A 27240-nucleotide genomic window follows, 5' to 3' on the forward strand; every position below is an offset into this window, starting at 1 on the left:
TTTGCTTCCCTAATTGTTTTGCTTAACTTAAAAAAGTAAATTACAAAAACATGACTTCATAATTATAAACATATTAGTATACATCTTTAAGAAATAACAATTTCCGACATCGTCCAAATATTACCGGACTTTCCAAGGGAATGGTTAATGTTCCTTAATATTTCTAGTATCCAGTCCATATTTATGTTTCCGCAATTGTCTCTTGCAGCTGTAGTTTTCCCAACCAGGATCCGATCGAGAACCACCTTTGCAAATGTGTTGTTAGGTACTCAAGTTAAAGTCCAACCCCAAACCTCTGGGGACCTACTTAAAGTCTCCAAAGGTCAGGTTCAATTGTCAAGTGCGCCGCTCGCTGACGAAACGGAAACGCTTCTAATATTACTTCCTGGTCTCAAGGTTCCATGGGAAACGTAGTCTTCAAAGTGTGGGCTTGCCGCGGAGCCCTCTGGGAATGGGTCTCACTCTGCGCACGAGCGCGCTCGTCCCGCCTCCTCCCGTCGGCCTTGTCCAGACTGAGAGAGAAAGAATCTCTTAGTGGTTTGGTCTTTGCGGGAGCAGAGGCTGCGAACCCGGGGGTGAGTGCGCGGGGCCCCTGCGGTCAGGTCGGCTGCCGTCGGCGTCGCGGGAGGGGCAGTCCCGGGCGTCTCCAGTGTGTCCTCCCCTCCCCCTGCCCCGTGTGCGTGCGGGGTCGGCCCGGGCGGACCCTGCGGCGCGGTGGGGCTGAGTCCTGGTCGGGAGGAGGTGCTCCGTGCGGCCGGGGTGCGGGGGCTGACGGCGGCCCGAGGGCAATGCACCTTTAGGACGTTCACGGTAAACTTGAGGCTACTAATCGGGGTTCGCACAGTTATTCTGAGAATTAGATGAGGTGTGATGTGCAAAACATTTTCTCAAATGCTTGTAATCACTGTGTGAGCTGCTACCAAAAGACACTTTGTTCCCTTCGTTTATTTCATTTAACCGTCACAACAGGCCTGCTTAGCGATAGAAACATGTCATTTCCCAAAGTGAAAGAGCTTTCGTGGGGTGGAATGATGTACCCCAGGGGCACAGGCTGGTAGGCGAGAGAGGGAGGACTAAAATACAGATTTTAACTACCCATCTCTTGCTCTTCCTAATGTCCTCCCCGCCCCAAACCCAGAGCGCCAACCTTTGGAGCACTTAGCACAGTAGCCGGTCCTCAAATTCCCAGAGACATGATTGTGAAGTAAATGCGGACAGAATCTTACCACGTGGTAAACATATCCTGGGTGTGTGGGTTTTCTCCAGAGCCCCTGGGTGGGACTGTGAGGCTCTTGCACCTTCCTGCACTGTCCAGGCTGTCCCCATGCTCAGAGGCCCAGTCTGACAAACTAATGCAGTGCTGGCCGGTAGCGAGGTAATGCAAATATAACATAAACCATAATTGAAAAATGTTCAAGCAGCAGTGAAAAAAAAAAGGAGGTGAAGTTAATTTTCCTGGTGCATTTAATTCAAATAATAGTTTGACTCATGGCACTAGCCACTTCCGGTGGAGCATTTGCACACAGGTAATGGGTACAGTGCTGAGTAGTTCAGTTTTCCTGAATTCCAAAAGGGTCAGGATTAGAGCCATGAAGGTTTCAGATGAACTGAAATTATTGTTCAGGCTCAGGTCCCAGCCCCTCTGGAGCAAAGCAACTCTTTTAAGTCAGGAAAGAGGGAGGAGCCCCAGGAACAAGTGCTGCTTTGGGAAACAGCTCTTCTGACAGACTCCTCACCAGAACTTTAGAGTAGAGGCAGAAGTGTCTAGAAGGAGCAGGTCCTGATTTTCTCCACCAGAAGCAGTTCTTGATCCCCGGGGGAAGCCTGAGTCAGACTCGGGGGTACCACCACACACAGAAGTCATCACAGACTGTGTGACGGTGGATACTGTGGACCAACTTGCAGAAGGTGGTACGTGGGGTTGAGAGGGATGGGTGCCTGCCAGGCTGCACAGGAAAGGGCACCTGACTGGATGGCTGATGAGGACTGATGTCCAGGGAAGGTGTAAGCAGACAGAACTGACGAAATCCTAAACAGCACTTTGTTTCCTTTGTTCTGCCCTCACTCTCTCCAGATTCTGAGCCGCTCTCACACCATGTCCATCACCTGGTGTGGTATCTAGAGTTACGCTCAGCTCCCTTTCCTGAACATGGACTTAACACAATGAGAGTACAAGAAGGGTTTTCTGTGTTGGGCACATAGGGAAGCTCCAAAATATTGGGCCTGAAATGAATGATTTTTGTAGAGTTACCCCATGCTGAACCCAACAATCAGCACAAGCCTGTTTATTCTCACAGGTAAGTTCCAGACATATCGACAAATGTTTTTTAGAAACCGCAACCAATTTAGAACAAAAAGTTAAAGAATATAATTCTTGCATGAAGTATCCCACCTTATTTCAGTTTTCTGGGGAAAATCTAACTCAAAGTGTAAAGACAATAAGAACTTGATGAACAATCCAGCCAGAGTTATGTTTTGACATCAGTTTTAATGAAGGTAGAGGGACCTCTGGTGGACCTGAATTTCTTTAGCCAATTCTGTTTTACTTACATATTTAATTTTTGTTTGTTTGTTTGTTTGTTTTAATTAGTCAGAAGGGGGCATCAGTTGTGAATTCTTTGATAAAAATCAGTTGACCTCACTCGGTAAGAACGCCCACGTGCTCATATCAGAGATGCACGTGACCAGGTGGTGCTGTCTCTGTGCGCTTCTTCCTGTTCCTTCTCCAGAATGTCAGAGGGACGTGCTCCCTCAGGGAGGCTTTTCCTCCAGGTTGTGTTAGGAGATTTGTAGGCAGGTGAATATAGGAGTTGTAAGGAAGACCAGGTTTCTCATGACACCATTTCACTTTCCTCCTTCCTAGTGGAACCTTCATTTTTTTCACCTTCTTCCAGGAGCAGCAGAAAATGAACATAGCTCAGGTGAGTCCCGTTATCAATACCCTGTTTATTTTACAATGGAAATTATAAAGCCTTACGTGTCTTTATGTTAACATGGAAAAGTAGAAATAGAGATGGGTGAGATGCATTCAGAGAATTTGTAGAAATAGAGATGAACAGCAGAGCAAAGGGGGCATGTGTATATATGCAGATGCTGTGATCCCACAAATTTACCTAATTGGAGCTCCACATTTATTTCTGAGATTTCATGTTTCATGTCTGTGCCAGTGTCAGAAAATACTTCTTTAAAGGCTGACATTAGTGAGAAGATAAAAGCAACTCTTTCATTGTAGAATGGAAAGATAATAAAAAATAAAAAATATCTTTGTAGATTTCAAATAGGTGATTCAGTTAACAAATTTCTAGTAATAACCCTAAAATAATACAGAAATTTATCTCTACTTGTTCTGCAATAAAAATAGAAGACTTAGTGCTAACTAGTATATACTCAGTCAACACTGTTTTTCAGAAACTCAAACACAGAGGTTGAATTAAGACATTTTTTAAATTAAAATTTCTTGCGGTAACAGTAGTCAAAAAAAAGTACGTAGGTTTCAAGTGTACAATTCTATAATATATCATCTATATAGTGCATTATGTGTTCACCACCCACAGTTAGTTCTCCTTCCATCACCATATATTTGACCTCCTTTCCCTCTTCTACCTCCTTTCCCTCTTCTACCTACTCCCTTACATTCTGGTAACCACTGAACTGTTCTCTGTGTCTGTGAGTTTTTATTTATTTGTCTTATTCCTTTGTTTCTTTCAGTTATATCCCACACGAGTGAAATCATATGGTTCTCAACTTTTCTGTCTGACTTATTTCGCTTAGCCTGATAATCTCAAGATCCATCCATGTTGTCACAAATAGCACTATTTCATCTTTTCTCATGGCAGAGCAGTGTTCCATTGTGTATATATACCACATCTTTTTTATCCAGTCACCTATCGAAGGACACTTTGGTTGTTTCCATGTCTTGGTCTCCGTAAATAAAGCTACAGTGAACATCGAGGGACATACTTGTATGTCTTTAAGGATAATGTTTTCAGATTTTTTTTTGGTATATACACAGGAGAGGGATTGCTGGGTCATATGGTAATTGTATTCTTAATTTTTTGAGGAACCTCCACATTGCCTTCTGTAGTGGCTGCACCAGTCTGCATTCCCACCAACAGTGTATGAGGGTTCCTTTTCCTCCAAAGCCTTCCAACACTTGTTCTTATTAGTCTTGTTGATGATAGCCTTCTAACTGGTGTGAAGTGAGTCTCACCATGATTTCGATTTGAATTTCCCTAATAGCTAGCTAAGTTTAGCATTTTTTCATATATCTGCTGACCGTTTGTATGTCTTGGCAGAAATTTCTGTTCATGTCCTCTGCCCATTTTTTAATTGGATTGTTTGTCTTTTTGTTGTTCAGTTGTATGAGTTCATTAAACGAGTATATTTTGGATATTAGCCCCTTACTGGAGGCATTGTTTGCAAATATCTCCTCCCATTCAGCTGGTTCCCTCTTTGTTTTGTTGATGGTTTCTTTTGCTGTGCAGAAGCTTTTTAGTTTGATATAGTGCAATTCATTTATTTTAGCTTTTACTTCCCTTAACCTTTGAGGTCAAATTCATAAAATCCTCTTTGAACCCAAGGACCATAAGTTTAGTACCTATGCTTTCTTCTATGCAGTTTATTGTTTCGTGTCTTATGTTTAATTCTTTGGTACATTTTGAGTGAATTTTGGTATATGGTGACAGATAGCAGTCTAGTTTCATTCTTTTGCATGTGGATTTCTAATTCTTCCAGCACCATTTATTGAAAAGGGTGTTTTTTTTTCCATTGTATGTTTTGGTTCCTTTGTCAAAAATTATCTGTCCAAATTTTGTGGGTTTATTTCTTTTTTACATCCTTTTTTTACATCCTTTTTTAAGTTTATTCCTAGGTATGTTGTCACACAGCAGCCTACCTGTCTGTCCCCTTGTACCTACCCCTAAAGAAAGGAGAGTCTGTGAGACTGATCCTTTCAGGGACTTTGCTTCACCTTTGTGCTTACACCTTATGTCTCCCTGTTTGGCCCCAAAAGATGGCTGGTTAATCAATGACGGGTAAGATTTCTCAAGGAAGGAACAACCTAAGCCAGGCACAGTCACATAGGGGCCATCAGGAGAACTTATGGGGTTGATAGAAGTGGGCATAGACCCCCACCTTCCCCTGGCTTAGGAGAGCTTCTGCCTCTGTGGTTGTATTCCTTCCCACATCCTGCTTGGGAAGAGAGTCAAAGATGTGATAACATGAGTTCTCCATCTATTCATATCACTAAGTTTCAGCACAAAGATTTTGTCCCTTGGTGAGGTACATACAACAATTATTAAGACATCCTGTGACTTTCTGTTCCGACTGCTTGCAGGCAAGGGTGATTAGTTTGAATCAGTTTCCTAGTATAATGTATGAAATTCACAGACCATGGAGAAAATAATGTTACTTTCTTGTGTGTACATCACTAAAAGCCACATGGTGGCCCAATTCGGGGCTCTGAGTCCTTTGAGACTGTGAGACCCTTGGCCTGTAGTGCATAAATCTCTTGACTTCTGCTTCTTTCTTAACCCTTCGCCGCCCCCTCTCGTTCTCTCACTGCCCGCGTTGCACTGGACGTGAAATTTTATTCTTTTTGTTGCAATTGCAAAAGAAATTTTGTTTTTATTTTTCTGAGATTTTATTGTTAGTATATGGGAATGCAGTGGATTTTTGTATGTTGATTTTGTAGCCAGCAACTTTATTCATTCGTTGTTTCTAATAGCTTTTTCATGGAATCTTTAGGGTTTTCTATATGAACAATCATGACATCTGTAAAAAGTAACAATTTAACTTCTTCATTCTCAATTCAGATGCATTTTATTTCTTTCTCTTGCCTGATGACTCTTGGTAGGACTTCCAATATTATGTTGAAAAGCAATGGTAAAAGAAGACAATTCTGTCTTGTTCTTGAACATAGAGTGAAAAACTTCGGTTTTTCACCATTAATTATGATGTTACCTGAGGGTTTGTCATATATTGCCTTTATTATGTTAAGGTATTTTCCTTCTATACCCATTTTATTAAGTATTTTAATCATAAATGAATGTTGTATCTTCTCAAATGGTTTTCCTGCATCTACTGATTATAATCATATGATTTTTATCTTTCACTTATGTGGTGTATCACATTGATCGTTTTTCATATATTGAACCGTCCTAATGCCCCTGGGATAAACCCCACTTGATCGTGATGTATAATCTTTTAATGCATCATTGTATTTGACTTACTAGAATTTTGTTTAGGATTTTTGGATCTGTATTCATCAGAGATTTTGGTTTGTAATTTTGTGTGTGTGTGTGTTATCCTTACCAGGTTTAGGTATCAGGGTTAGGGTTTACAGGCAAGAATTCCTGCCCATTCTCAGGAATTTTTTTTGCTTTCCCGTTCCCAAATCCTGAGATATAAACTGTTTTCTGTTCTCCACAATGAATCTTTTCCACAAAGTGATGGGTTCCTTGAACCCAGCCACCTGGGTTCAAGGAACTGATTTTCCCGATTTCCCGATAAAGTTTTCTTGGGATTCGGGAATGGAAAAGCAAAAACAATTCCCGAGAACAGACAGTAATTCCTGCTCAGAAACCCTAATCAGGGTAATGTCGGTCTCATAAAATGAGTTAGGGAGTATTATCTTTTCAGTTTTTTGGAAGAGTTTAAGTAGGACAGGTATTAGACCTCTTTGAATGTTTGGTAGAATTCACTAATGAAGCCATCTGGTCCCAGACTTTGGGTTTTGGGAAGGTTTGAGATGACTTATTCAAAATCCTTACTCTTTATCGGTCTATTTAGATTTTCCAGTTCTTCATGATTCAGGCTGAGAAGGCTATATGTTTCTAACAACTTGTCCATTTCTTCTAGGTTATAGAATTTGGTAGAATATAATCCTTCATTGTAGTCTTGGATGATCCTTTGTATTTCTGTGGCATCCGTGGTAACTTCTCTTTCATTTCTGATTTTGTTTATTTGTGTCTTTTCTCTTTTTATCTTAGTGAGTCTAACCAGGGGTTTGTCAATTTTATTAATCTTTTCAAACAACCAACTCTTTGTTGCATTAATGTTTTCTATTATGTTTTTGTTCCCTATTTTATTTAGTTCTGCTCTGATTTTTATTATTTCCTTCCTTCTACTGACTTTGGGTTTCATTTGTTCTTCTTTTTCTAGTTCTTTAACGTATAACATGAAGCTATTTATCTGGGATTTGTCTTCTTTCTCGAGTTAGGCATGTAATGATATAAATTTCCTTCTTAAAACTGCTTTCCCTGCATCCTAAAAATTTTTGTAGGATATATTTTCATTCTCATTTGTTTCTATGTATCTTTTGATCTTCTCTTGTTTCTTCTTTGACCCAGTTCTTTAAAAGTATGTTGTTTAATCTCCACATATTTATGGTTTTTCCTGCTTTCTTTTTGCAGTTGTTATCCAATTTCAAAAGCTTGTGATTAGAGAATATGCTTGGTATGATTTCAATCTTCTTAAATTTGCTGAGGCTAGTTTTATGTCTGAATATATGGTCTATCCTTCAGAATGTTCCATGTACACTGGAGAAGAATGTATAGTATGGTATTGTAGGATAAAGTACTCTATACATGTCAGTTATGTCCATTTTGTTTAATGTGTCATTTTGGGCTGATATTTCCTTATTTATTTTTGGTTTGGATGATCTATTCATAACTGTCAATTTTTTTTAGATCTCCTACTATAATTTTCTTTTGGTAAATTTCTCCCTTTAGTCCTGATAACTAGTTGCTTTGTATCTCCCTGATTGGGGGCATATATATTGATGAGTATTATATCTTCTTGTTGTATTGTCCCCTTTTTCATTATGAAATGTCTGCCCATCATTGTCTCTTGTTACATTTTTTATCATGAAATCTGTTTCATATGACATAAGTATGACTACACCTGATTTTCTCTGAATTCCATTTGCTTGGAGGATCAATTTCCACTCTTTCACTTTGAGTCTATATTTGTCCTTGTAGCTGAGATGGACGTCTTGGAGGCAGCATATGGTTGGGTTAAGTTTTTAATCCAATCTGCCACTCTGTGCCTTTTTATTGGTGAGTTCAATCCATTTATATTTAGAGTGATTATTTGATATATTTAGAGTGATTATTGAAATACTCATAATACTGAGTATTTCCTACCATTCTGTCTTTTGTTTTCTGGTGGGTCAGTGTCTCCATTGTTTCTTTGCCTTTTTGTTGCTGTCTGTTATTTTAGTGTGGTGATAAATTCTATGATTTTCCCTGTGTTTCTTCTTTTTGTGTGTTATATATCTCAGGTCCGGATTTTTTTTTTTTTTTTGATTGGTTACAACTAATTTTAAGTAACATAAAGTTTTGTGTGTGTGTGTGTGTGTGTGTGTGTGTGTTCTTCAGCATACTTCTTATCTCCAATCCTCTTTGCATATTCAGACCTTTACTCTCTCCCCTCACAAGTTATCCCTACTTATGCTGTGAGTTGATTTGTGAGTTGCAGTAGCAAGTTGACTTTTTCTTCTCTTTTTGCTTTTTTTAAATGATTTTTTGTTCTTTACGTTTAGGTTATGTTTAAGTGTGTAGTGCCTTATTTTGTGTAGGCATTGCCATTTCCTCCTTGTCTGTCAGTTCATAATACTGCTCAGGGTTTTGTATTCCTTTGATTTTTGTTTCAGGTCAAATAGCTCCTTCAGTATTTTCTATAATGCAAGTTGTGTGTTAGAAAACTCCCTCAGATTTTCTATGTCTGGAAAGGTCTTTATTCCTCCTTCATATCTAAAGGATATCTTTGCTGGATATATTATTCTTGGCTCATAATTTCTCTCTTTCAATAGTTTGAATATTTGATTCTACTCCCTCCTGCCTTGTAGAGTTTCTGCTGAAAAATGTGATGATAATCTAATGGGCTTTCCTTTGTAGGTAACTGTCCTTTCTTCCCTGGTTGCCTTATGAATTCTTTCTTTGTCATTAAGTTTTATAGCTTCAATACAATGTGCCTTTGAGAAGGCCTGTTGAGATTGAGGAAATTGGGTATTCTGTTTGCCTCTTGGATTTCAGGATCCAGTTCTTTCCACAGATTTGGAAAGTTCTTGTCAACTATTTTTTTAATGTACTCTGTTCCCTTCTTTCTCTCTTCTCCTTCTGGTACACCGATTATTTTTATGTTGCTCTTTCTGATGGAGTCAGAAAGCTTTTCTAGAGTTATTTCATTTCTTTTAATTCTCAAGTTAAGACATTTTTTTGATGAATCAATTGACTGTTTTTTAAATTAGTCTGTGTAAATATTTCAAGTACTGTGGTAGTCAGGTTGCTCAATAGACAGTTTAAAACTCTATTCTCTTTCAGATATTTCAACACTTCTCGTTCATACTTCAAACCCGTGCATTATGCCTTGTTTTCTCTCCCCATTTGCCTGTGATCTTGTGATCAGAGTTGATTATAGTGAAATCCATCTGGCCTTGTCTAATCCTTTTCCTTACTTGACTTTTCTGTATCACTTGCCTATACTTCTCATTCTTGTCATCTGGAAGGTTTCTCTATTAGTGTCTGTGACACCTTCCTCTTGTTCTGTCCTCCCCCTGCTGCTATGTTCATGGAGCCATCTTCTCTCCCTCATCCTTTCACACGGCTCATCCCCAGTTACCGTCCTTGGTCCCTTAATCTTCTCTATTGCCCTGTAATAACTTCATTCTCTCTTTAAAAAAAAAACAAAAAAAAAACAGCTTTATTAAGATTCTATTCATGTACCATGCCGTCCACCCATTTGAAGTGTAAAATACAATGATTTTTTTAAGTGAATACCCACAAATATGTGCAAACGTCACCACAGTCAATGTAAAGCATTTCCATCACCTTAAAAAGCAACTTTGTAAACTTAACTATACCGCCTCATCATCACATTTACCCCTTCCAAGCAACCATAGATTTGCTGAACTACTTTCTGTATTATTTTGTGTAGGGAAGTTTTACCTTAGACACATTGTGTTTGTGTTTATTGTGCAAGGTTTTAATTTTTACATTTTTGCTGGGTATAGAATTCTTGGTTGAGAAGAATTCTTGCTCTGTTAAAGTTGACATCCCTTTCAGCACTTCGAATATGTCATCTTACTGCCTCCTGTTTTCCATGATTTCTGACTAGTCTTCAGTTGTTACTGCTTTTGTACATGATGAGTCACTTTTTCTTGCTGCTTTTAAGATTTTAAATAAAATAACGTGGCAACTTTCGAAATCAGAATTACTTCTCTCCATAGGGGTCATTCTTGAAATTTCTTTAGTGACTTTTCTGAACTAATTGCATAGAGCCTGTGTTTCTTGTGCTCTGTAGCAGTTGAAGTCTCTTCAGAAATTTTCTTCAATGTCTGGAATCAGTAAGTTTCCCAGTCTTTGCTCTGTGCATGTTAGGCAATCCTTCAACGGTCAGTCGGGCACTTTTTAAGTCTGCAGTAGCCTTCACTTTCTTCTTAGGCCAAAGCTCATGGTCCCTAGAGGTGACAGCTTAGGGCCGTCTCACGTGTTTCCTGAGCATGGTCTCAGCTCTGGGTATGCACAGCGTTATGCATGTATGTAGCTTTGTAGATTCCCACAAATATATCAGAGCTTTTCAAAATCTTTATTAACATCCCATTCCCCAGCAGTTCCTTTTAATAAAGCTTCTTGATCATACCATTGATTGCTCCTGCTATTATCCAGCACCTCAGGTAGCCACTAAGTTAAAAAAATGACTTTAAATGTTTTGACAAATGCTTGTGAGGAGAAGGCTTTTTACATATACTATGTTACACACGCCAACTTAGCTCAGGTTACATATACGAACTTATCTCAAATATTATAAAGATATCCTTGTAAGAGGGATCTTTCAGAGAACCATCAACAGGCGAAATGATGCCAGTTTTCTGGGAGTAAGGCTTTGATGGAACTCAAACCCAGATCTGCCCCTCCTGTAGTTTCCAGGCTGATGATTGCAGACCGTTGGTTCTCAAACTACCTCAGACTTGAAGAGGGGGAGTGATTGGAACAGGATGAATTAAAAAGATACAGTATCATTGTTTTCATTGTGATTCGGCCAATTTTCTTGCATGTTTCCACAGGTTGCCTTTGTTAACTTTTATAAGTATTTTTCAGTTTTTTTCCATTGTTTTTGTGAAGGAGTTTCTGGTATCCCTAATTCATCATTTTCACCTCCATCACTTATCAGCATAATTTCTATTAATCCAACTGGTTTTTATTATACCAGATATTAAAGAGATTGTCAAAAATTTTAAAAAGCAAACCTTTTTCTCTTTCATTAATTTTTTGGTTTTGGAAAATATAGTTCAATTTTCTTACTGTTTTAGATCACAGGAAATTTAATGAGATGTGTTTCTGTTTATTTACTCATTCGTTTCAGTTCCCCACTTACTAGCACTGAGCTGCACAGAGAGAAGGTATTCACTCAGTAATTCTGAAGATGTAAATGAACATGTAATTGGATACATAACACTGGAAAAAAACTTGTTTCTCCCCTCTTATCTCTTCATCTAGCTTTATTTTATTTTATTTCATTGTGATAAGAACACTTGACATGAGATCTGTTCTCTTACAAACTTTTGCAAGTCCAATTCAGTATTGTTAACTAGCGGCTCAAGGTTGTAAAGCATTTCTCTAGAAATTAATATTTTGCTCAAGTGAAACTTTATGTTCATTGAATGGCAACTTCCCACTTCTCCCTTCTCCCAGCCCCTTTGAAGTGTGTTGTTGTGGAAACTTTCCCTTTCTCAGTTTCCAAAATTCTGACCTCTCACGGTTCTGTTATGACCTTTTAGAAAAGTTCTCTGGCTTTGTGACCTATACGTTTTCTTCGTGGCTCTATAATATCCAGGGACCCTGCAACGCTGGTTTTGGTGCTTTGCTTTCCACATTCCCAGTGTGCTCAAGGTGCTGTCTGATGGCCTCTGATACCTTCAGTTACCACCCAAATTGCTCCTAACTCCTTAATGCTTGTCTTCATCCTGGACCCCCCCTTTGTGTTCTACAACTGTGTGTGTGCTAGTTTAAGGGACAGTTTCAGCTTCATGTTTTACAGACATTCGGGAGCAACAAGACCAGATCTGTCTCACTGAAAATTCTACCACAGTTTTTTCTTTTGTGTCCCCGATATCAGTATTTGACCCCAGCATTGAAGAAGCTGCTCATGTTGCTTGACTGGGTAGCTGTATAAGAAAGTAGTTACCACACTGGGTGCTGCCTCTGCTCTGTGATTCCTCCCTACCCTTATATCCACTGCTATTACTTCAGTGTACACAGTTCCCTTATACAGGTCTCTGTGATTCTAAGGCCTTACTGGGTTGTGCTTTGCTCTTCATGAGCTCTACATTTATATATGTTTATACGTTCATTTAGACAGAAGTTCAGTCATGTGTGTTATCTCCAGAGCTTCCATGTACCCCTTCCTTGGCTCCCATCATTTATGGGAGTGATGTCTATGGAGGGATAAAACATCCTAGAATTCTCTAGGATCATCCCTTGGGATGTAGAAGAAGAGTTGCAGGAAGTCTCTGTATAATGAATTTTTTTTTGTTTTAAAAATCTACAATTCATAAATATATATAAATTAAGTATGTTACATTAAAAAGCTTTCTAACTCAGTGTTGGTGGGAATGCTAACTGGTGCAGCTGCTATGGAAAGCAGTGTGGAGGTTCCTCAAGAAATTACGAATAGAATTACGGTATGACCCAGCAATCCCTCTCCTGGGTATCTACCCAAAAAATCTGAAAACATTTATACATAAAGACACGTGTGCTCCAATGTTCATTGCAGCTTTATTTACAATGGCCAAGACATAGAAACAACCAAAATGTCCTTCGATAGATGAATGGATAAAGAAATTGTGGTATATATACACAATGGAATACTGTTTGGTGGTAAGAAAAGATGAAATAGGACCAATTGTGACAACGTGGATATATTTTGAGATTATAATGCTAAGCGAAATAAGTCAGACAGAAAAAGCAGAGAACCATATGATTTCACCAATATGTGGTATATAAACCAAAAACAACAAAAGAACAAGACAAACAAATGAGAAACAAAAAGTCACAGACGCAGACAATAGTTTAGTGGTTACCAGAGGGTAACGGGGGAAGGGGGTAGGAGATGAGGGTAAGGGGGATCAAATATATGGTGATGGAAGGAGAACTGACTCTGGGTAGTGAACACACAATGGGATTTATAGATCATGTAGTACAGAATTGTACACTGAAATCTATGTAACTTTACTAACAATTGGCACCCCAATAAGCTTTAATAAAAATTAAAAATTAAAAAAAAAGCTTTTTAACTAATTGAGTAACTCCAATTTCAAGACAAATTAAGTAAAAAATAGACATGCTTTTATATGTATTTGTTTTGGAGCCTAAGTGTAAACAGGAAAATAGTAGTTCTCAAAGTTATTTGCTCTGTCACCTAATTTTGAACTTTTGAACAATATGTGTTATCACAGGGATCCCTGTCATTCGAAGACGTGACTGTGGAGTTCAGCCAGGAGGAGTGGCCGTACCTGGGCCCCGCGCAGAGGGCCCTCTACAGAGATGTGATGCTGGAGAACTACAGCCACCTGGTCTCCGTGGGTGAGCTGACCTTATCACCTGACTCCCTCTGCAGTACAATTGCTTTATTTAAAATTATCAAATCACATGCACCTAGAGATTAGTGTTATTCAGGATTTTGATTAAGAGGCCTAGGTAACTGAAACCTCTAGAGACACAGAAACAACGTCTGTGTTATTACTTTCCCATTGAAAGGAACAAATGGATGCTTTCACTTTTCCTGTTGCTGCTGCATCTTTCTCCATAATCAGAAACTACAAAACCCATGGATCGGGTCTACATATCCCCTCAATTATTGCGTTCACAGGGTATTGCATTACCAAACCCCAGGTGATCTTCAAGTTGGAGCAAGGGGAAGAACCCTGGTCCTTAGAGGAAGAATTCCTAAACCAGATGTACCCAGGTAAGTGAGCACGGGCAAAAGGAATTTACAGGGATAAACCTTAAAGGGAAACACTTCTGACAGTGATTTTCTTTTTAAACAGCTTTATTGAGATGTAATTCGCATATTACACAATTCACCCATTTAAGGTGTACAGTTCACTGACTTTTAATATATTCATAGATACATGTAAACATCACTACAGTCAGTTTTCTTCACCTCAGAGAGAAACCCCATACTGTTTAGCTGTGTCCTGTCCCCTCCAGCCCGAGCAACTGTTGATCTTTCTGTCTCTATAGATTTGGCAATTCTGGACATTACATATAAGTGGGATTACACACTATATGTTCTTTTGTGATTGGTTTCTTTCGCTTTGCATCACAAAGTTCGTATTATAGGACGCATTAGTACTCCATCGTTTTAATTGCAAAATAATATTTCATTGTCTGGATATACATCATTTTCTGGATATGCATCATTTGTATGTCCATTCATCAGTCATTGGACCTTTGGGATTTCACCTTTTGGCTATTATTGAGTAACGCTGATATAATCATTCATTTACAAGCTTTTCCATGGCATTGCTTTTGTTTCACTTAAGGTCCCAGCTAGGAGTGGAATTACTCATTTCTGTGGTAACTCTGTGGAACTCTGTTTTCCTGAGCTGTACCATTTCACATTCCTAATGACAGGACACGAGGGTTCCAATTCCTCCACTCTTCACCAGCACTTATCTGACAGTTTTGTTGTTCTTGTTTTTAAATTTTCTATTGGGAATTTTGGGGAATAGTGTATTTCTCCAGGGCGCATCAGCTCCAAGTCATTGTCCTTCAATGTAGCTGTTGAGGGCACAGCTCAGCTCCAAGTCCAGTTCCGTTTTCAATCTTTAGTTGCAGGCGGTGCAGCCCACCACTCATGTGGGAATTGAACCGGCAACCTTGTTGTTGAGAGCTCGCGCTGTAACCAACTGAGCCATCCAGCCACCCTTCCAGAAGCTCAGCGGCAACTCAGCGGCTCCGTTGTTTTCAATCTAGTTGTGGAGGGCGCAGGTCACTGGCCCATGTGGGAATCAAACCAGCAACCCTGTTCAGAGCTCACGCTCTAACCAACTGAGCCATCCAGCTGTCCTCTGACGTTTTGATTATAGCTATGTGAGTGAATGTGAAGTGCTATATCACTGAGGTTTTGAGTTGCTTTTCTGTATTAGTCAGCTGGGCTGGCATAACACAATGCCGCACCCTGGTTGGCATAAATAACAGAAATTTATTTCTCACAGTTCTGGAGGCTGAAAGTCCAAGATCAAGGGACCAGACTGGTTGATCTCTGGTGAGGCCTCTTTTCCTGGCTCACCATGTCCTCAGATGGCCTTTATCTGTGCATGCATGGAGAGAGCAAGAGTTGTGATGTCTTTTCCTGTTTTTATAAGGACTCCAGTTGTATAGAATTAGGGCCCCACCTTTATTACCTCATTTAACCTTCATTACCTCCTCAAAGGTCTATCTCCAAATACAGTTCCATTGGGGGTTAGGGCTTCAAAATGAAAGTTTGCAGAAGACACAGTTTAGTCCATAACAATTTTCCTGATCCCTGATGAAGTCACACATCTTTTCATGTGCTTATTGGCCTTTGTCTAAACTAGTAAAACTATTCCAGGAATTCATAGTTTCAGTATAATTCCTTGAGCAAAAAGTAAAATCATCTTAAATAAGAGTTCTCATTGAAACTTTTTGTTGTGAAACCATTTAAACAGGGTAACAAAGATTGACGTAAGTTAGATGAAGCATATTTCACAGTCACTAAATATAAATGATTCGTTCGTACTTATTAGCTAAAAGGGATATCCCCAAAGAAGTATCTTAGAAAGACTGTAATAAAAGAATGATAGAGTTATTAAGTCATTAAAAATAAAACAATTTAGGATTTAGTGTTCTGTTATCGTTCAGGTTTGAATTTTGACAATGTATTCATTAACTTCAAGAAGGCCGCTAGCACAGTAGCACAGGTTAACATGAACCCATAAGCAGTTGAAAGACTGCACCAAACAATGTGATGTTAACATTCATAAAACGCAAAGTAATGGATTTGTAAGAACTTAAAGTTCACTTGAATTAGGAGATCTTAATAGACAGTAAGTCTTCCATTAACGTCTATAGATTCTTGAAAACTGACTTTATCTTCCTACCCGCTTATGCGAATTTACCTTGGTAGGTGGCCAGAGCCTATTCCAGCAGCTCAGGGCTGAAGGTGGGGACCCACCGTGGACAGGACACCATTCCATCATAGGGTGCATCATACATACCACACTCAGTCAGAATGGGGGCAGTGGAGACACGCCAGTTCATGAAAAATGCCCATCTTGGGGTGTGAGACGAAACCAGTGTACCCAGAAAAACCCCACGCAGAGATGGGGAGAACATGCCAACTCAGCAGACAATGACCCTGATGACCCTGTCTGGGAATTGATTTTTTTGTTCTCATCCACGTTGTCACAAAACGATGTTTAATGAAGTTATTTCAGTACCTGCTGTGCCTCATCTGATGGAAGAAGTCGTGCTATGGATGTTAAATGAGTATATTCATAGAGGATATGAATAATATTGATGTAGAATATTTCTATTTATTAATTAATACGCTGGGATCGTGGTCTCGCGGAACCGAAAAATTAGAAGCACAGGCCAGAGAGGCAATGCAGAACAGGATAGTTTATTAAAGAAAAGAATTACAGCTCCCAAATTGGAGGGGGTACCTGAAACTGGCATGCCCACAGCTAAAGCAAAGGCTTTTGTTTTTGCACCTTTTTTTTTTTTTTTTTTTTTTGCTGTATCTAAGGAGAAAAGCTGACGCCTACTGGTACATTTTTATCAAATTCTCAGCCTTGAGAATTCTCAGCTTTTGCAAAGGCTTTTTGAAACCAGTGTTTTTTGAACAGGACTTTTTGAAACAAACCAGCTGTCCTGTTCTAATGATGTTTCTCACGGCTACGGCCTTGAAGATATGACTGTGCTTGTCCATTCTACCAGGAAATTCCTGACTGCCTGACGTCAAACTAACTAACCTGCCTCAATCCCCCCTGTGAAGATGAAACCCTAACTACCATTAGGAATAAGGGCGATGACTGCTCTGGCTACTTCAGGCAGAGGAGGGGCGTAGAGAGACCAGCAGCTAGGACTTGTCCAGAGGTCTATCTAAGCGTGCCCTGTAGATGAATGAGTCCAGGTGAGGATATTGTCTTGTGGGCCATCATAGCCAACCAGTGGGTAGTCTGCAAGCTGAGACTCATTGTAGGCAACAGCATGCAGTAATCCCTATAATAATGAATAACAGAAAAATGAGAAAAGTTTCTTTAAATCCCACTAAACTAGAAAGCCAGGAAGTAAGGAAGAAAAAATCCAAGCCAAAGAATCCTGTCTTTTGTTTAATATTGGAAACTATGTCATGAATTTGTTGAACTTTATTTTCAATTAACTGAATTATCAGAGAGGTTGAAACAGCATAATCCTTTAAAATTTTCGCTTCCTTGATTGTGTTTGAAGAGTAGGCAATCTATGGCAACTCTGTTTTTGAGAACTGCTTCTCTGACCTGTCCTAACTCTTGTCCCATGGCATGGATAGCCTGTGAAGTAACATTTAGGGCCTTTGCCATTGAGCAAGCTATGTGACTAATCTCAACATTTAAGGCAATGGTCATAGTGGGTACTACAAAAAGAGATAAGGATGCATATTCAGCCGGGCTGAATAAATGTATGTCACTGTTACAGCTGAGAGTCCAAAGTAAGTTCTCTGCGAGGTCTAACCTGATGAGGCTTTTGGGGTAAAAAGGCAGTTAATCTTCGGAGACAGCAGCATCCCCCAGTGCTGTAAGCTGTGACGTAAGAGTAGGCTATCTTCCCACAAATGAGAAACCATCCAGCCAGTAATTTGACATGTGCATTAGCATAACTCATAGAAGGGGTAGAGCTACAGTTCAAACTCTTACCACCTGAAAGAATAAAGCACTGGTCGGAGCAGCCGGTGAAATTAACACATTGATCAGCCGGATTTACACCTCTTACCAGGAGGGAAAACATGCTCATATCCTTTTGGGTACTGATGGGACTCCAATTATAGATATTAGAATAGGATATGGGCTTATCAATAAACTGAAAGATACCCCACCAGACAGGAAGTGAAAGTTTGTTCTACATAGGTTTCTGCAGTGAGACAAAAGTCTGATACGTTCATTATATGTTTGGCTAAGTAAACCCACATGTTTTCATTTTTTTTGGAAGGGCATGGGACTATCTTGAACTTCCTTTTGGAAAACTATTAAAAAGAGCAAAACTTGATAATGATACATTTCAACTGAATGGCTCTGTTGAGTAGTTCATATATTCTAAGCCTATGGGAGGTGCTAGTACAGTAGTCTTCAAGGAATTTCCAGAGACCAGTTAGAATGTAGCCTAGGAAGAAAATGCAGGCTACTCCTAATCCGAGACCCGCCCAGGATAGATAATGACATGAACGGGGGACCGGATCTAGAACAGCACAACTAACTAGAAAACTGAATTCCCCTAGTGTGTTCTTTTTAGTTAAATTTCATCATCTGAATACTTATCTGTAGGACATAGAAGAAGTTTTAGGTCCTCTAGGGGTTGGCTGGAATATTTAGGACTTTTGTCTTTTCTTTTCTTTTATGGGGGTGTACTTGTCCAGGGCTTGACATAAGAGTGGTGGATCCAAGAGTCAAATTCTGGGACTTTTATTGTTGTGGGGCTAGAGAGAATCACGGTGTAGGGTTCCTTCCACACTGGATCTAGTGTTGAAGACAAAAAAGGGAGAGATTTAATAATAACTTCATCCCCAGGGTTAAATAGGGGTTTTTGACCTGCTTGGGGTTGGGCTTTTGACAATTGTTGGATGGCCTGTTGAAATTGTGCTAGAGAGGTTATATGTTGGGTTAATTCTATAGTCTCACGATCGATTAGGAGGTCATTGGTTAAAAAAGGTCTTCCATATAACATTTCAAAAGGGCTTAGACCACATTTAATTGGGGTATTTCGAATGTGAAGAACAACTATAGGAAGTAAAGCTATCCAATTTTGACTAGTTTTTTGTGATAGCTTTTGGAGATGATTTTTGATGATGTCATTGGTCTTTTCTACCTTGCCTAAGGATTGTGGCCTCCAACCCACAACAATAGAGGTGATAATATATCCCCAGGGCTTTGGAAACACCCTCGGTGACTAAAGACTTGAAAGAAGAAGGCCCATTGTTACTTGGGAGAGACCTGGGAGGCCAAATCTAGGTATAATTTCCAAGATTAAGACTTGAATACTTCAGCGCCTTTTCTGTCCTACAAAAAGAGTCTTCAACCCAGTGTGTGAAGGGTCTACCCATACTAGGAGATATTTATACCCCTTGGCTTTGGGCATTTGGGTGAAGTCTAACTGCCAATCTTCCCCTGGGCATTTGCCTTGTCTTTGCACCCCTATGGGTGTCTGGGGATGTTTTCGAGGGTTATTTTTATGGCAGACTTCACAAGATGTAAGAATATGTTGTATAGTCTTTTGAAGATCTTTTCCTGTGAATAATCTTTGGGCCTTTGGAAAATTTTCCCAGGTGGAAGGTTTGGTGGAGGGTGTTAAGAATTTTTCCATTGATTGGCTGCTGGGGGGTGTAAACGACCATCCTCCCCTTGTAACCAACCCATGGGTTGGGCAGTGTAGCCCCTTGTTTTGGCCTAATCTTGTTCCTTTTGAGTATATTGGGGCTTAATTTGAGTTATGGATCCATCCCAAACTAGAGGAGCTAGTATAGGATTAAGACCCATTTCGGCAGCATTTTTAGCTGTTTGGTCTGCTAATCTGTAGCCTTCAGAAATCTCATCACTTCTTTTTTGGTGCCCCTTGCAGTGTATGATTGCTATTTCCCAAGGAGAATGTACTGCCTATAGTAGTCGGTTGGTCTCCTGGTGATATTTGATGGGTGACCCAGTGGCTGTTAGGCAGCATCTTTCTTTCCAAATGTTTCCATGGGCATTTAATACTAAAAAGACATAGTTTGAAGCAGTATTGACTCTCTTTCCTTTACTTAGCTCCAGTGCTCGGGTGAGAGCTATTAGCTCAGCAAATTGTGTGCTGGCCCTAGAGGGAAGGCTTGTATATCCTAAGGTCTCATGTAGAGTAACCACACCATATCCAGCCTTTCTATAGGCATTTTCTGTAAAAGAGCTCTCATCAGTGAAGAGTGTCCATTCTGGGTTGTCTAGGGGTGTTTCTTGTAAATCTGCTCTAGCAGCATAGGTTTGCATTAAAACTTGTTGGCAGTTATGAGTTAATTCTTCCTCTGTCTCAGGGAAGAGTGTGGCTAGATTAAGGGTGGAGCAGGTCCATATTTGGATAACAGGACCCTTTAATAAGAGAGCCTGATACTGCCAGAGGTTGCTATCTGTGAACTAGTGACTATTGTCAGCATTTAACAGACCTTGGATGTGGTGTGGGGCAAAAACAGTTAAGTCTTGTCTCATTGTGAGCTTGATGGCTTCAGGAACTAGGAGAGCAGTCTCCACTACGGCCCGGAAACAAGTGCTGCAAGATCTAGTTCCTTACTTAGATAGCCCACTGATTGTTGTGAGGGCCCCCTGGGTGTGTCAGGACTCCTAAAGCCATTCCTTTCCTCTGTTATCTATAGGTGAAAGGATTTTCCTGTGGGAATGCTTAAGGTCAGCACATTTAATAATGCCGGTTTTGAAAGGCTGAAAATCTGTTTTGCCTCTGGGCTCCAAAGTAACAGGTGGGTATTTGCAGCCTGAGTATCTGATTAACTGAAAGAGAGGGCGGGCAATTTCTCCGTATTCTGTATCCCAGGATCCATAGGCGCCAGTAGCCAGTGATGCCTAGGAAACCCCTTAGTTGCTTAAGGGTCTCATAAGTGGAGATGGGACGGATCTTCTCCCAGGGCTTTAGTCCCTTTGGAGATAATTAGTCCAGGTGTTTGACAGAAGTTTGACACATTTGGCCTTGGCCTTGGAAATCTTGTAGCCCTTGGAGGCTAAAAAATGTAGAAGGGTGGTAGTGCCTCAGCTGATAAGGTCCTCAGATGGAGCACACAATAGGAGATCGTCAACATATTGTAAGAGTGTACAACTGTTATAAGGAAATTCTGATAGCTCCTTAAAGAGAACCTGTCCAAATAGGTGGGAACTATCTCTAAACCCTTGGGGCAATACTGTCCGGGTGAGCTGTAAAGTCTGGCTTCTAGGGTCCTCAAAGGCAGAGATATTGTGAGTCAGGATGTACTGGTATGCAGAAAAAGGCATCCTTTACATCTAAACCTGTGAATCATCTGGCAGTCTCAGGTGTTTGGGCTAAGAGAGCGTAAGGATTTGGAACTACAGGGTGTATACGAATAACTGCCCGGTTAACGGCCCAGAGGTCTTGGACTAGTCTCCACTTCCCATTTGGTTTAGGAATTCCTAAGATGGGCATATTGCAAAGACTACTGCATTCTTTAAGGACTTGTTGTTTGAGATTGTTAATGATTGGTATTAGTCCTTTCTTTGCCTCAGGTTTTAGAGGGTATTATTTCTGGCAAGGAAATAGAGTGGGGTCCTTAAGATGAATGTGGACTGGGGTGGCCATTAAGGTGCGACTGCTTATCCCCTGTGTGGCCCAAACTTCAGGGTTGATGTCAGCTTCTACCACCGGGAGGCAGCTAGGAATATTTACAGGGGCTAGGAGGCCAACACTTCCCATCTCAGTCATAATGTGTTAGTCCATAAACTGTTAGTCCTAACAGTTAGGTACGGCTTTCTGGCATGATTAAGAAAGAATGGGAGAACATTAGATCACCCCATATGCAGCCTAAGGGCTGGGAAAACTATTTAGTAATTGGCTTGCCCATTACTCTGAGAACAGTAACATGTCGATTGGAGAGGGTCCCTGGGTTGGAGAGGAGGATGGAGAAAGTGGCTCCTGTGTCTAGAAGGAAATCAATAGATTTTCCTTCTATTTCTATGGTTACCCAGGGCTCGTGAGTCCCAATGATTGATTAGATGGGATGAAGGAGCCATCGTTAGAAGCCCTAGGCGCCCTCAGTCCCGTGTGGGAGTCTGACTGGCCGAGGCTGGCCTTGGGGCTGGGAGCCTCTAGGGACAGTATGACATCCAGTGATCCCCTTTACAGATGGGATGGGGCCTTGGAGGTCTCCGGGTTGGTTCCAGTTGTGGACATTCCTTTCTCCAGTGTCCAGACTTCCCGCAGAAGTGGCAGCGGGATTTCCCGAGTCCCCTGTTGGGCTATAGCCTGTAAGGCAGCCACCAATACTTCCACCTTTTTTCTTATTTTCCTCTCCATGTCCTGGGCTCTTTCCTGGTCCTGATCGTAAAAGACAGTGTTGGCTACCTTGAGTACTTGGTCCAAGGTGACTTCGAGGCCAATAGCCAATTTTTGTAATTGTCTGCGGATATCTGGGGCAGCCTGAGTTATAAATTTGTTTTTTAGAAGAATTTCCTCTTCAAAGGAGTCTGGCCTTATAGGAGTGTATTTAATTAAGGCCTCTCTGAGCCTTTCTAAAAAGACTGAGGGATTTTCTTCCGAATTCTGGCTAATAATAGACAGCTTTGAATAATTGATTGGTGTGGTCCTTGTTCTCCTTAGTCCCTCTAAAATGCATGCCAGAAAATGTTTTCCCTGCCAATTTCCCATGGCTGTGTCAGGATCCCAGTGTGTATTGTTAGTGGGTACTACTTGCTTCCCTGTAGGGAAGGGCTCCCGAATGGGGTCCCCTTCTGCCTGTTGATCATGATGTGCTAGTAGCTGATCATCTCCAAACTTTTCGGCAGCTTGTTGGGCTGCTTGTTTTTTAGAACTAGTGAGAGTTTGATTGAAGAGTAACATGGCATCTTTCCAAGGGAGGTCAAAGACCTGGATTAAGTTTTAGCAAACTTGTATATATTTATCAGGGTCATCAAAAACTTCCCTAGGTCTCCCTTTATTTGCCTGAGATCCTGTAGACAGAAAGGGACTTGAACCCTGACAGGCCCAAATTCTCCTGGCATCTCCTGTAAAGGAAGGAGATTTGTTCCCAGCTAGGGGTGCTTTTGTATAGGAAATCTTGTATAGGAGGGCAATGAGAGGGAGCTGGGGCAGGAGCCAGCTCAGGATGAAGGGCAAAGTATAGAGTCTCGGGACAGTCCTCTGCCTGGGTGTCTACTGAGGAGACGTTGTCTTGAGAGGAGGGTCCGGTTGGAATTTCCTTTGAATGGGTCTCCTTTAGAGGAGGGGGACAAGGAATCACAGCCAAAAGAGCTGGATCAAACGTACACTTTTGGCAGAGGTCTGAGTTGTCCCTTAGAACAATAAAGCCTGAACATATGGAACTTCTGATCATTTGTCTTCCTGTCTGCATACAGATCTAGCTGCATGATAGTATTGTAGTTAGTACTTCCCTCCGAAGGCCAAGTCTCCCCATCTTCTAATTTGTATTAAGGTCAAACCTCAGAACAAAAGAAGACCAGGTACTGCTTCTTCAGAGTCTGAGGGTGAAATTTGTCCCAATGTTTCAAGATGCAATTCGGGGGGGTGAAGGTGCATGAGGGCTGTTTGCCCATCTGGAAGGGAGGGAGAAAAGAAAGGCATCTCATTGCAATTCGTCTCACAACAACCTATCTAGAGTGTCCTCTAGAGCCTGGGTCAAGGAAACCACATGACTGGTTCCAAGACATGTGAGGAGACACGGCACACCAGGGTTAGTCATGCTTAACGAGGCTGCCCGACCGTGTCCCCGGTGAGCGCCTGCCCAAATCTGGGAATATTCCTGCCTGAATGTCTGGTGCCGTCTGCCCAGAGACCAAATAAGGCCAACAATGCAGTGTTCCAAAGAAGAGGGGTGTATGGCCCGACTCTGGGCATCTTGAAAATTGATGACACGATCAATGTAATGGTGGCCTTCCAAATAGAAGTGGTTAAGGAGGGAGTATATGCTAAAGTCCATCTAGGACCTTCTGTAAAGAAGATATGTTGCTTGGATGAAAGGGTGTAGAGGGAGGTCATGTTGTCCAATATGTGAGGGGGTATAGAAAGAGGTATTAGAAGCCCCAAAAGGCTTTGGACAGGGCAGCTTCCTTAAGGAAAAGCGACTCCGGAATATGTCGGTTTTCCCCAAGGAGTTTGCCTGATGGTTGGCAAAAATCAAGGTGCAAAACGAACGTGGTGAGATATTCAGGACCCCAGGGTGGTGTCCTCGATGGACTTGGGCCGCTAATCAGTTATTGGACAGTGGGCAATGGGTGAGAAAGTCACAAAAACAACAGATGTTGGGTGTGAATGTCAGGACACCTCCATTTGCATTTAAAAAACTTGGAGGGGATCCCAATAGTATGCTATGAAAGGATATGCCAGATGCCAGTACATTTTGTCCTGAGTGACAAGGGATGTCCTGTAGAGACAGAGCTCCATGTTCTTACCTTAAGAGGTCTTGAGGCTGGTGGAGAGTGTTGTGGAGGTCTCACAGGGAAGAGACCCTGGACCAGTGTTTCAAGAGCTGAGGAGAGATAGTGACAGAATGAAAAGAACAATACAGATGGGAGTAGTCATTCAACTGGCACCTTTATGGGCGGTTGGGCTAGGAAGAGACCTATGAGACCTTTGGGACCCACCTCAGAGTAGCTGTGGTCAGAGCCCCTCAGTTGTCTGCCAAGGCCCACAATCCTGGCCACGTGCCAGTATTCAGCCTCCTCGCAGAAAGAAAAAAAAGCAGCAGAGGAATAGGAGAATGTAGCATAGAGGAGGTGGGAGAGCCACCAAATGGCTCCTTACCAGGCAGTCAGGCTGGGAAAGACCCAGGGAGTCTTCAGGATGCACTGCAGAGTAGCCATGGCAAGAGCTCTTCAATTACTGCCAAGGGTCATTCACCCAACCTCGTGCTGTCTTCGCCCCCGCCCCTTTATGAGAAAAGGCAAGAGAAAAGGCAGTTGGACTAAGGCCAATATTCCTCCAGCTCAGCACCGGATGGGATTGAACAGAGCCCTTCTGCAGGCCTCCATGTCTTATATATTGGCAGCTGCGCTATTCACTTTTAAGTGGCCGATGGAGGCCCAATTTTGTTGAGAGATAGAATCAGTAAATAGGAGCCTGAAGCCAGGCAAGCGGTAGCAGAAACAGTGTGCTCACCTCTCCTTCGTGTCCCAGAGGAGCTCCCAAATGTTGTAGGATATTTCTGTTGTGTGTACTCTGGGATCATAGTCTCAAGAAACCGAAGAGTAGAAGCACAGATCAGAGAGGCAATGCAGAAAAGGATAGTTTGTTAAAGCAAAGAGTTACAGTTCCCAAGTGGGAGGGGGTACCCGAAAATGGGATGCCCACAGTTAAAGCAAAGGCTTTTGTTTTTATACTTTTTTTTCTGTATCTCAGGAGAGATACAGGAGAACCTACTGGTACATTTTTATCAAATTCTCAGCCTTGAAGAGGCTTTTGAAAAGGCTTTATGAAACAAACCACGACTTTTTCAAATGAACAAGCTGTCCTGTGCTAATGATGTTTCTCACGGCTACAGCCTTGAAGACATGACTGTGCTTGTCCATTCTATCAGGGAATTCCTGACTGCCTACAGTCATGCTAACTAACCTGTCTCAATATTTGTATTAAAGTGAAACATATTTGTATATGTGTATGCTGAAATCAAAAAACAAGCTTTTAAAATTTCATGGAATAATAAGATTGTGAAAATATAGTTTTAGTCTGAAAACAATAAACCCAATAAGTTAGAATCACCACAAATAATATTGTCTCAACAGTTTGACAAAATGTAGTAATTAATGATAAAATGAGTAAACAAAAAACTCTTTCCACGTGGAAATGTAAAAAAAAAATATTTTAAACAATGTATGCAAAGGAAATCAATTCCAAAATTACATGACATTTATAATATAATAAAAATAAATATGTGCGTTAGAAACCATAGGATATAGCTAAATTAGTGAATAGAGGTAAATTTGTAATATATTTATATTAATAATGGAAGAACAGTAACAAAAGTATACTAATGAAAGCAGAAGAATTTAAAAGTGAAATTAATAATAAACTGGAAAACATAGAAATTTTAGAATGTTCTTAGAATAAAAAATAATAAAATGGGTGAAACTTAGGTAACCCTAACAAAGACAAAAGAAGCACTTTTTATATAAAAAATTCGAGTGGGTTTGTATTTGTAAAGATTTAACGCAATGTCAGACTAAATCCCATCATAAAATAGAGTGAACTTGCTCTGCCAGATATCAAGGATTTATGTAAAGCTCTGAGTAGTTAAGTAGTATGCAGCTGGAGGTGGGATATTTTCATGAATTAGTGAAACAGAAAAGAAAGCTCAAGATAAAACATGTGCTTTATAGGTAATTGGTCTTTAACACATGGCACTATTTCCACAGAGCAGTGGGGAAAGAATTCTGAGGGAATCTTATGGATCAGAACCAAAATATTGGATTAAGGTGGCTTGATGACCTAGTTTCCAAAGCAAAACTAGAAATATTCTATATGATGACAAAGAAAACGTGTTCATGACTGTGCTTAGGGAAGGAATTAATAGGATATAAAAAGGTTTAACCAAGGGAAAGATAGAATAAATGTATTCCCTCCTACTTCACCCACTAAGTTCAGTTAAATATGTACTTGTACATAAGTACATATAGTAGTACATCTATACGTGTGTGTGTGTGTCTGTGTGTCTGTATTAAGATTCTTAAAGATGGAAAGGAGTGAAGATGAGCTAGGGACGTTGGCACCTGATGAAACACTTGGTGCCAGTAGGAGGCCTCTGGGGGCCTGATCTCACCCCTGTCCAGTGTCTAAGTGGCATCTTCTCCAACTCCCGGGTGTCAATAGAGGTTTAGTGGGGAACCTGGACTTCTCTCCCGACTTGGCAGTAGTGAAGCTGCACCCAGCTTCTTCTGTTGGTGTGGTTTCAGAGGAGGCTGGCTAAAACTGAACATCCACTTTTATAAAGTCCAATTCTTCAATTGTCTCTAAGTGTCATGGTTTTGTTGTCCTGTGTAGAAACATTGGCACTCAAAGGAACACATATTATTCCTGTTTTTTTCCTAGAAATTTTTAAATTTTACATTTTATATGTTATGATCTATTTCGTATTCATTATTATAGAAAGTGAGGTATATGTTTGGTTTAAATTTTTGAGGAGGGAATCCAGTTATTCTAGCACTACATGTTGAAAAGAATATCATTTTTTTATTAAACAGCATTTGCAAGATCTTAGAAAACAGGTGGGAATATTTGCATATTTCTGCATATGTATATATTTTATATA

At 40.6% G+C, this 27240-nt stretch overlaps 1 protein-coding gene across 1 annotated transcript in view; it reads left to right on the forward strand.

Annotated features, from left to right (window-relative positions):
- Positions 1-401: 401 nt before the first annotated feature.
- LOC308499047 (uncharacterized protein) overlaps positions 402-27240 on the forward strand; it is a gene marked incomplete at its 5' end in the record, with an annotated part of 35310 nt that continues 8471 nt past the window's right edge. Inside the window, 4 exons of the mRNA XM_081051830.1 lie at positions 402-575; positions 2895-2921; positions 13457-13583; positions 13870-13965. Coding sequence (XP_080907956.1) covers positions 402-575; positions 2895-2921; positions 13457-13583; positions 13870-13965 — 424 coding nt within the window. The remainder of the gene's footprint in view (positions 576-2894; positions 2922-13456; positions 13584-13869; positions 13966-27240) is intronic.

This window comes from Rhinolophus hipposideros (assembly GCF_964194185.1).
Source record: "Rhinolophus hipposideros genome assembly, chromosome: 6".
In the NCBI taxonomy this organism is placed as follows: domain Eukaryota; kingdom Metazoa; phylum Chordata; class Mammalia; order Chiroptera; family Rhinolophidae; genus Rhinolophus; species Rhinolophus hipposideros.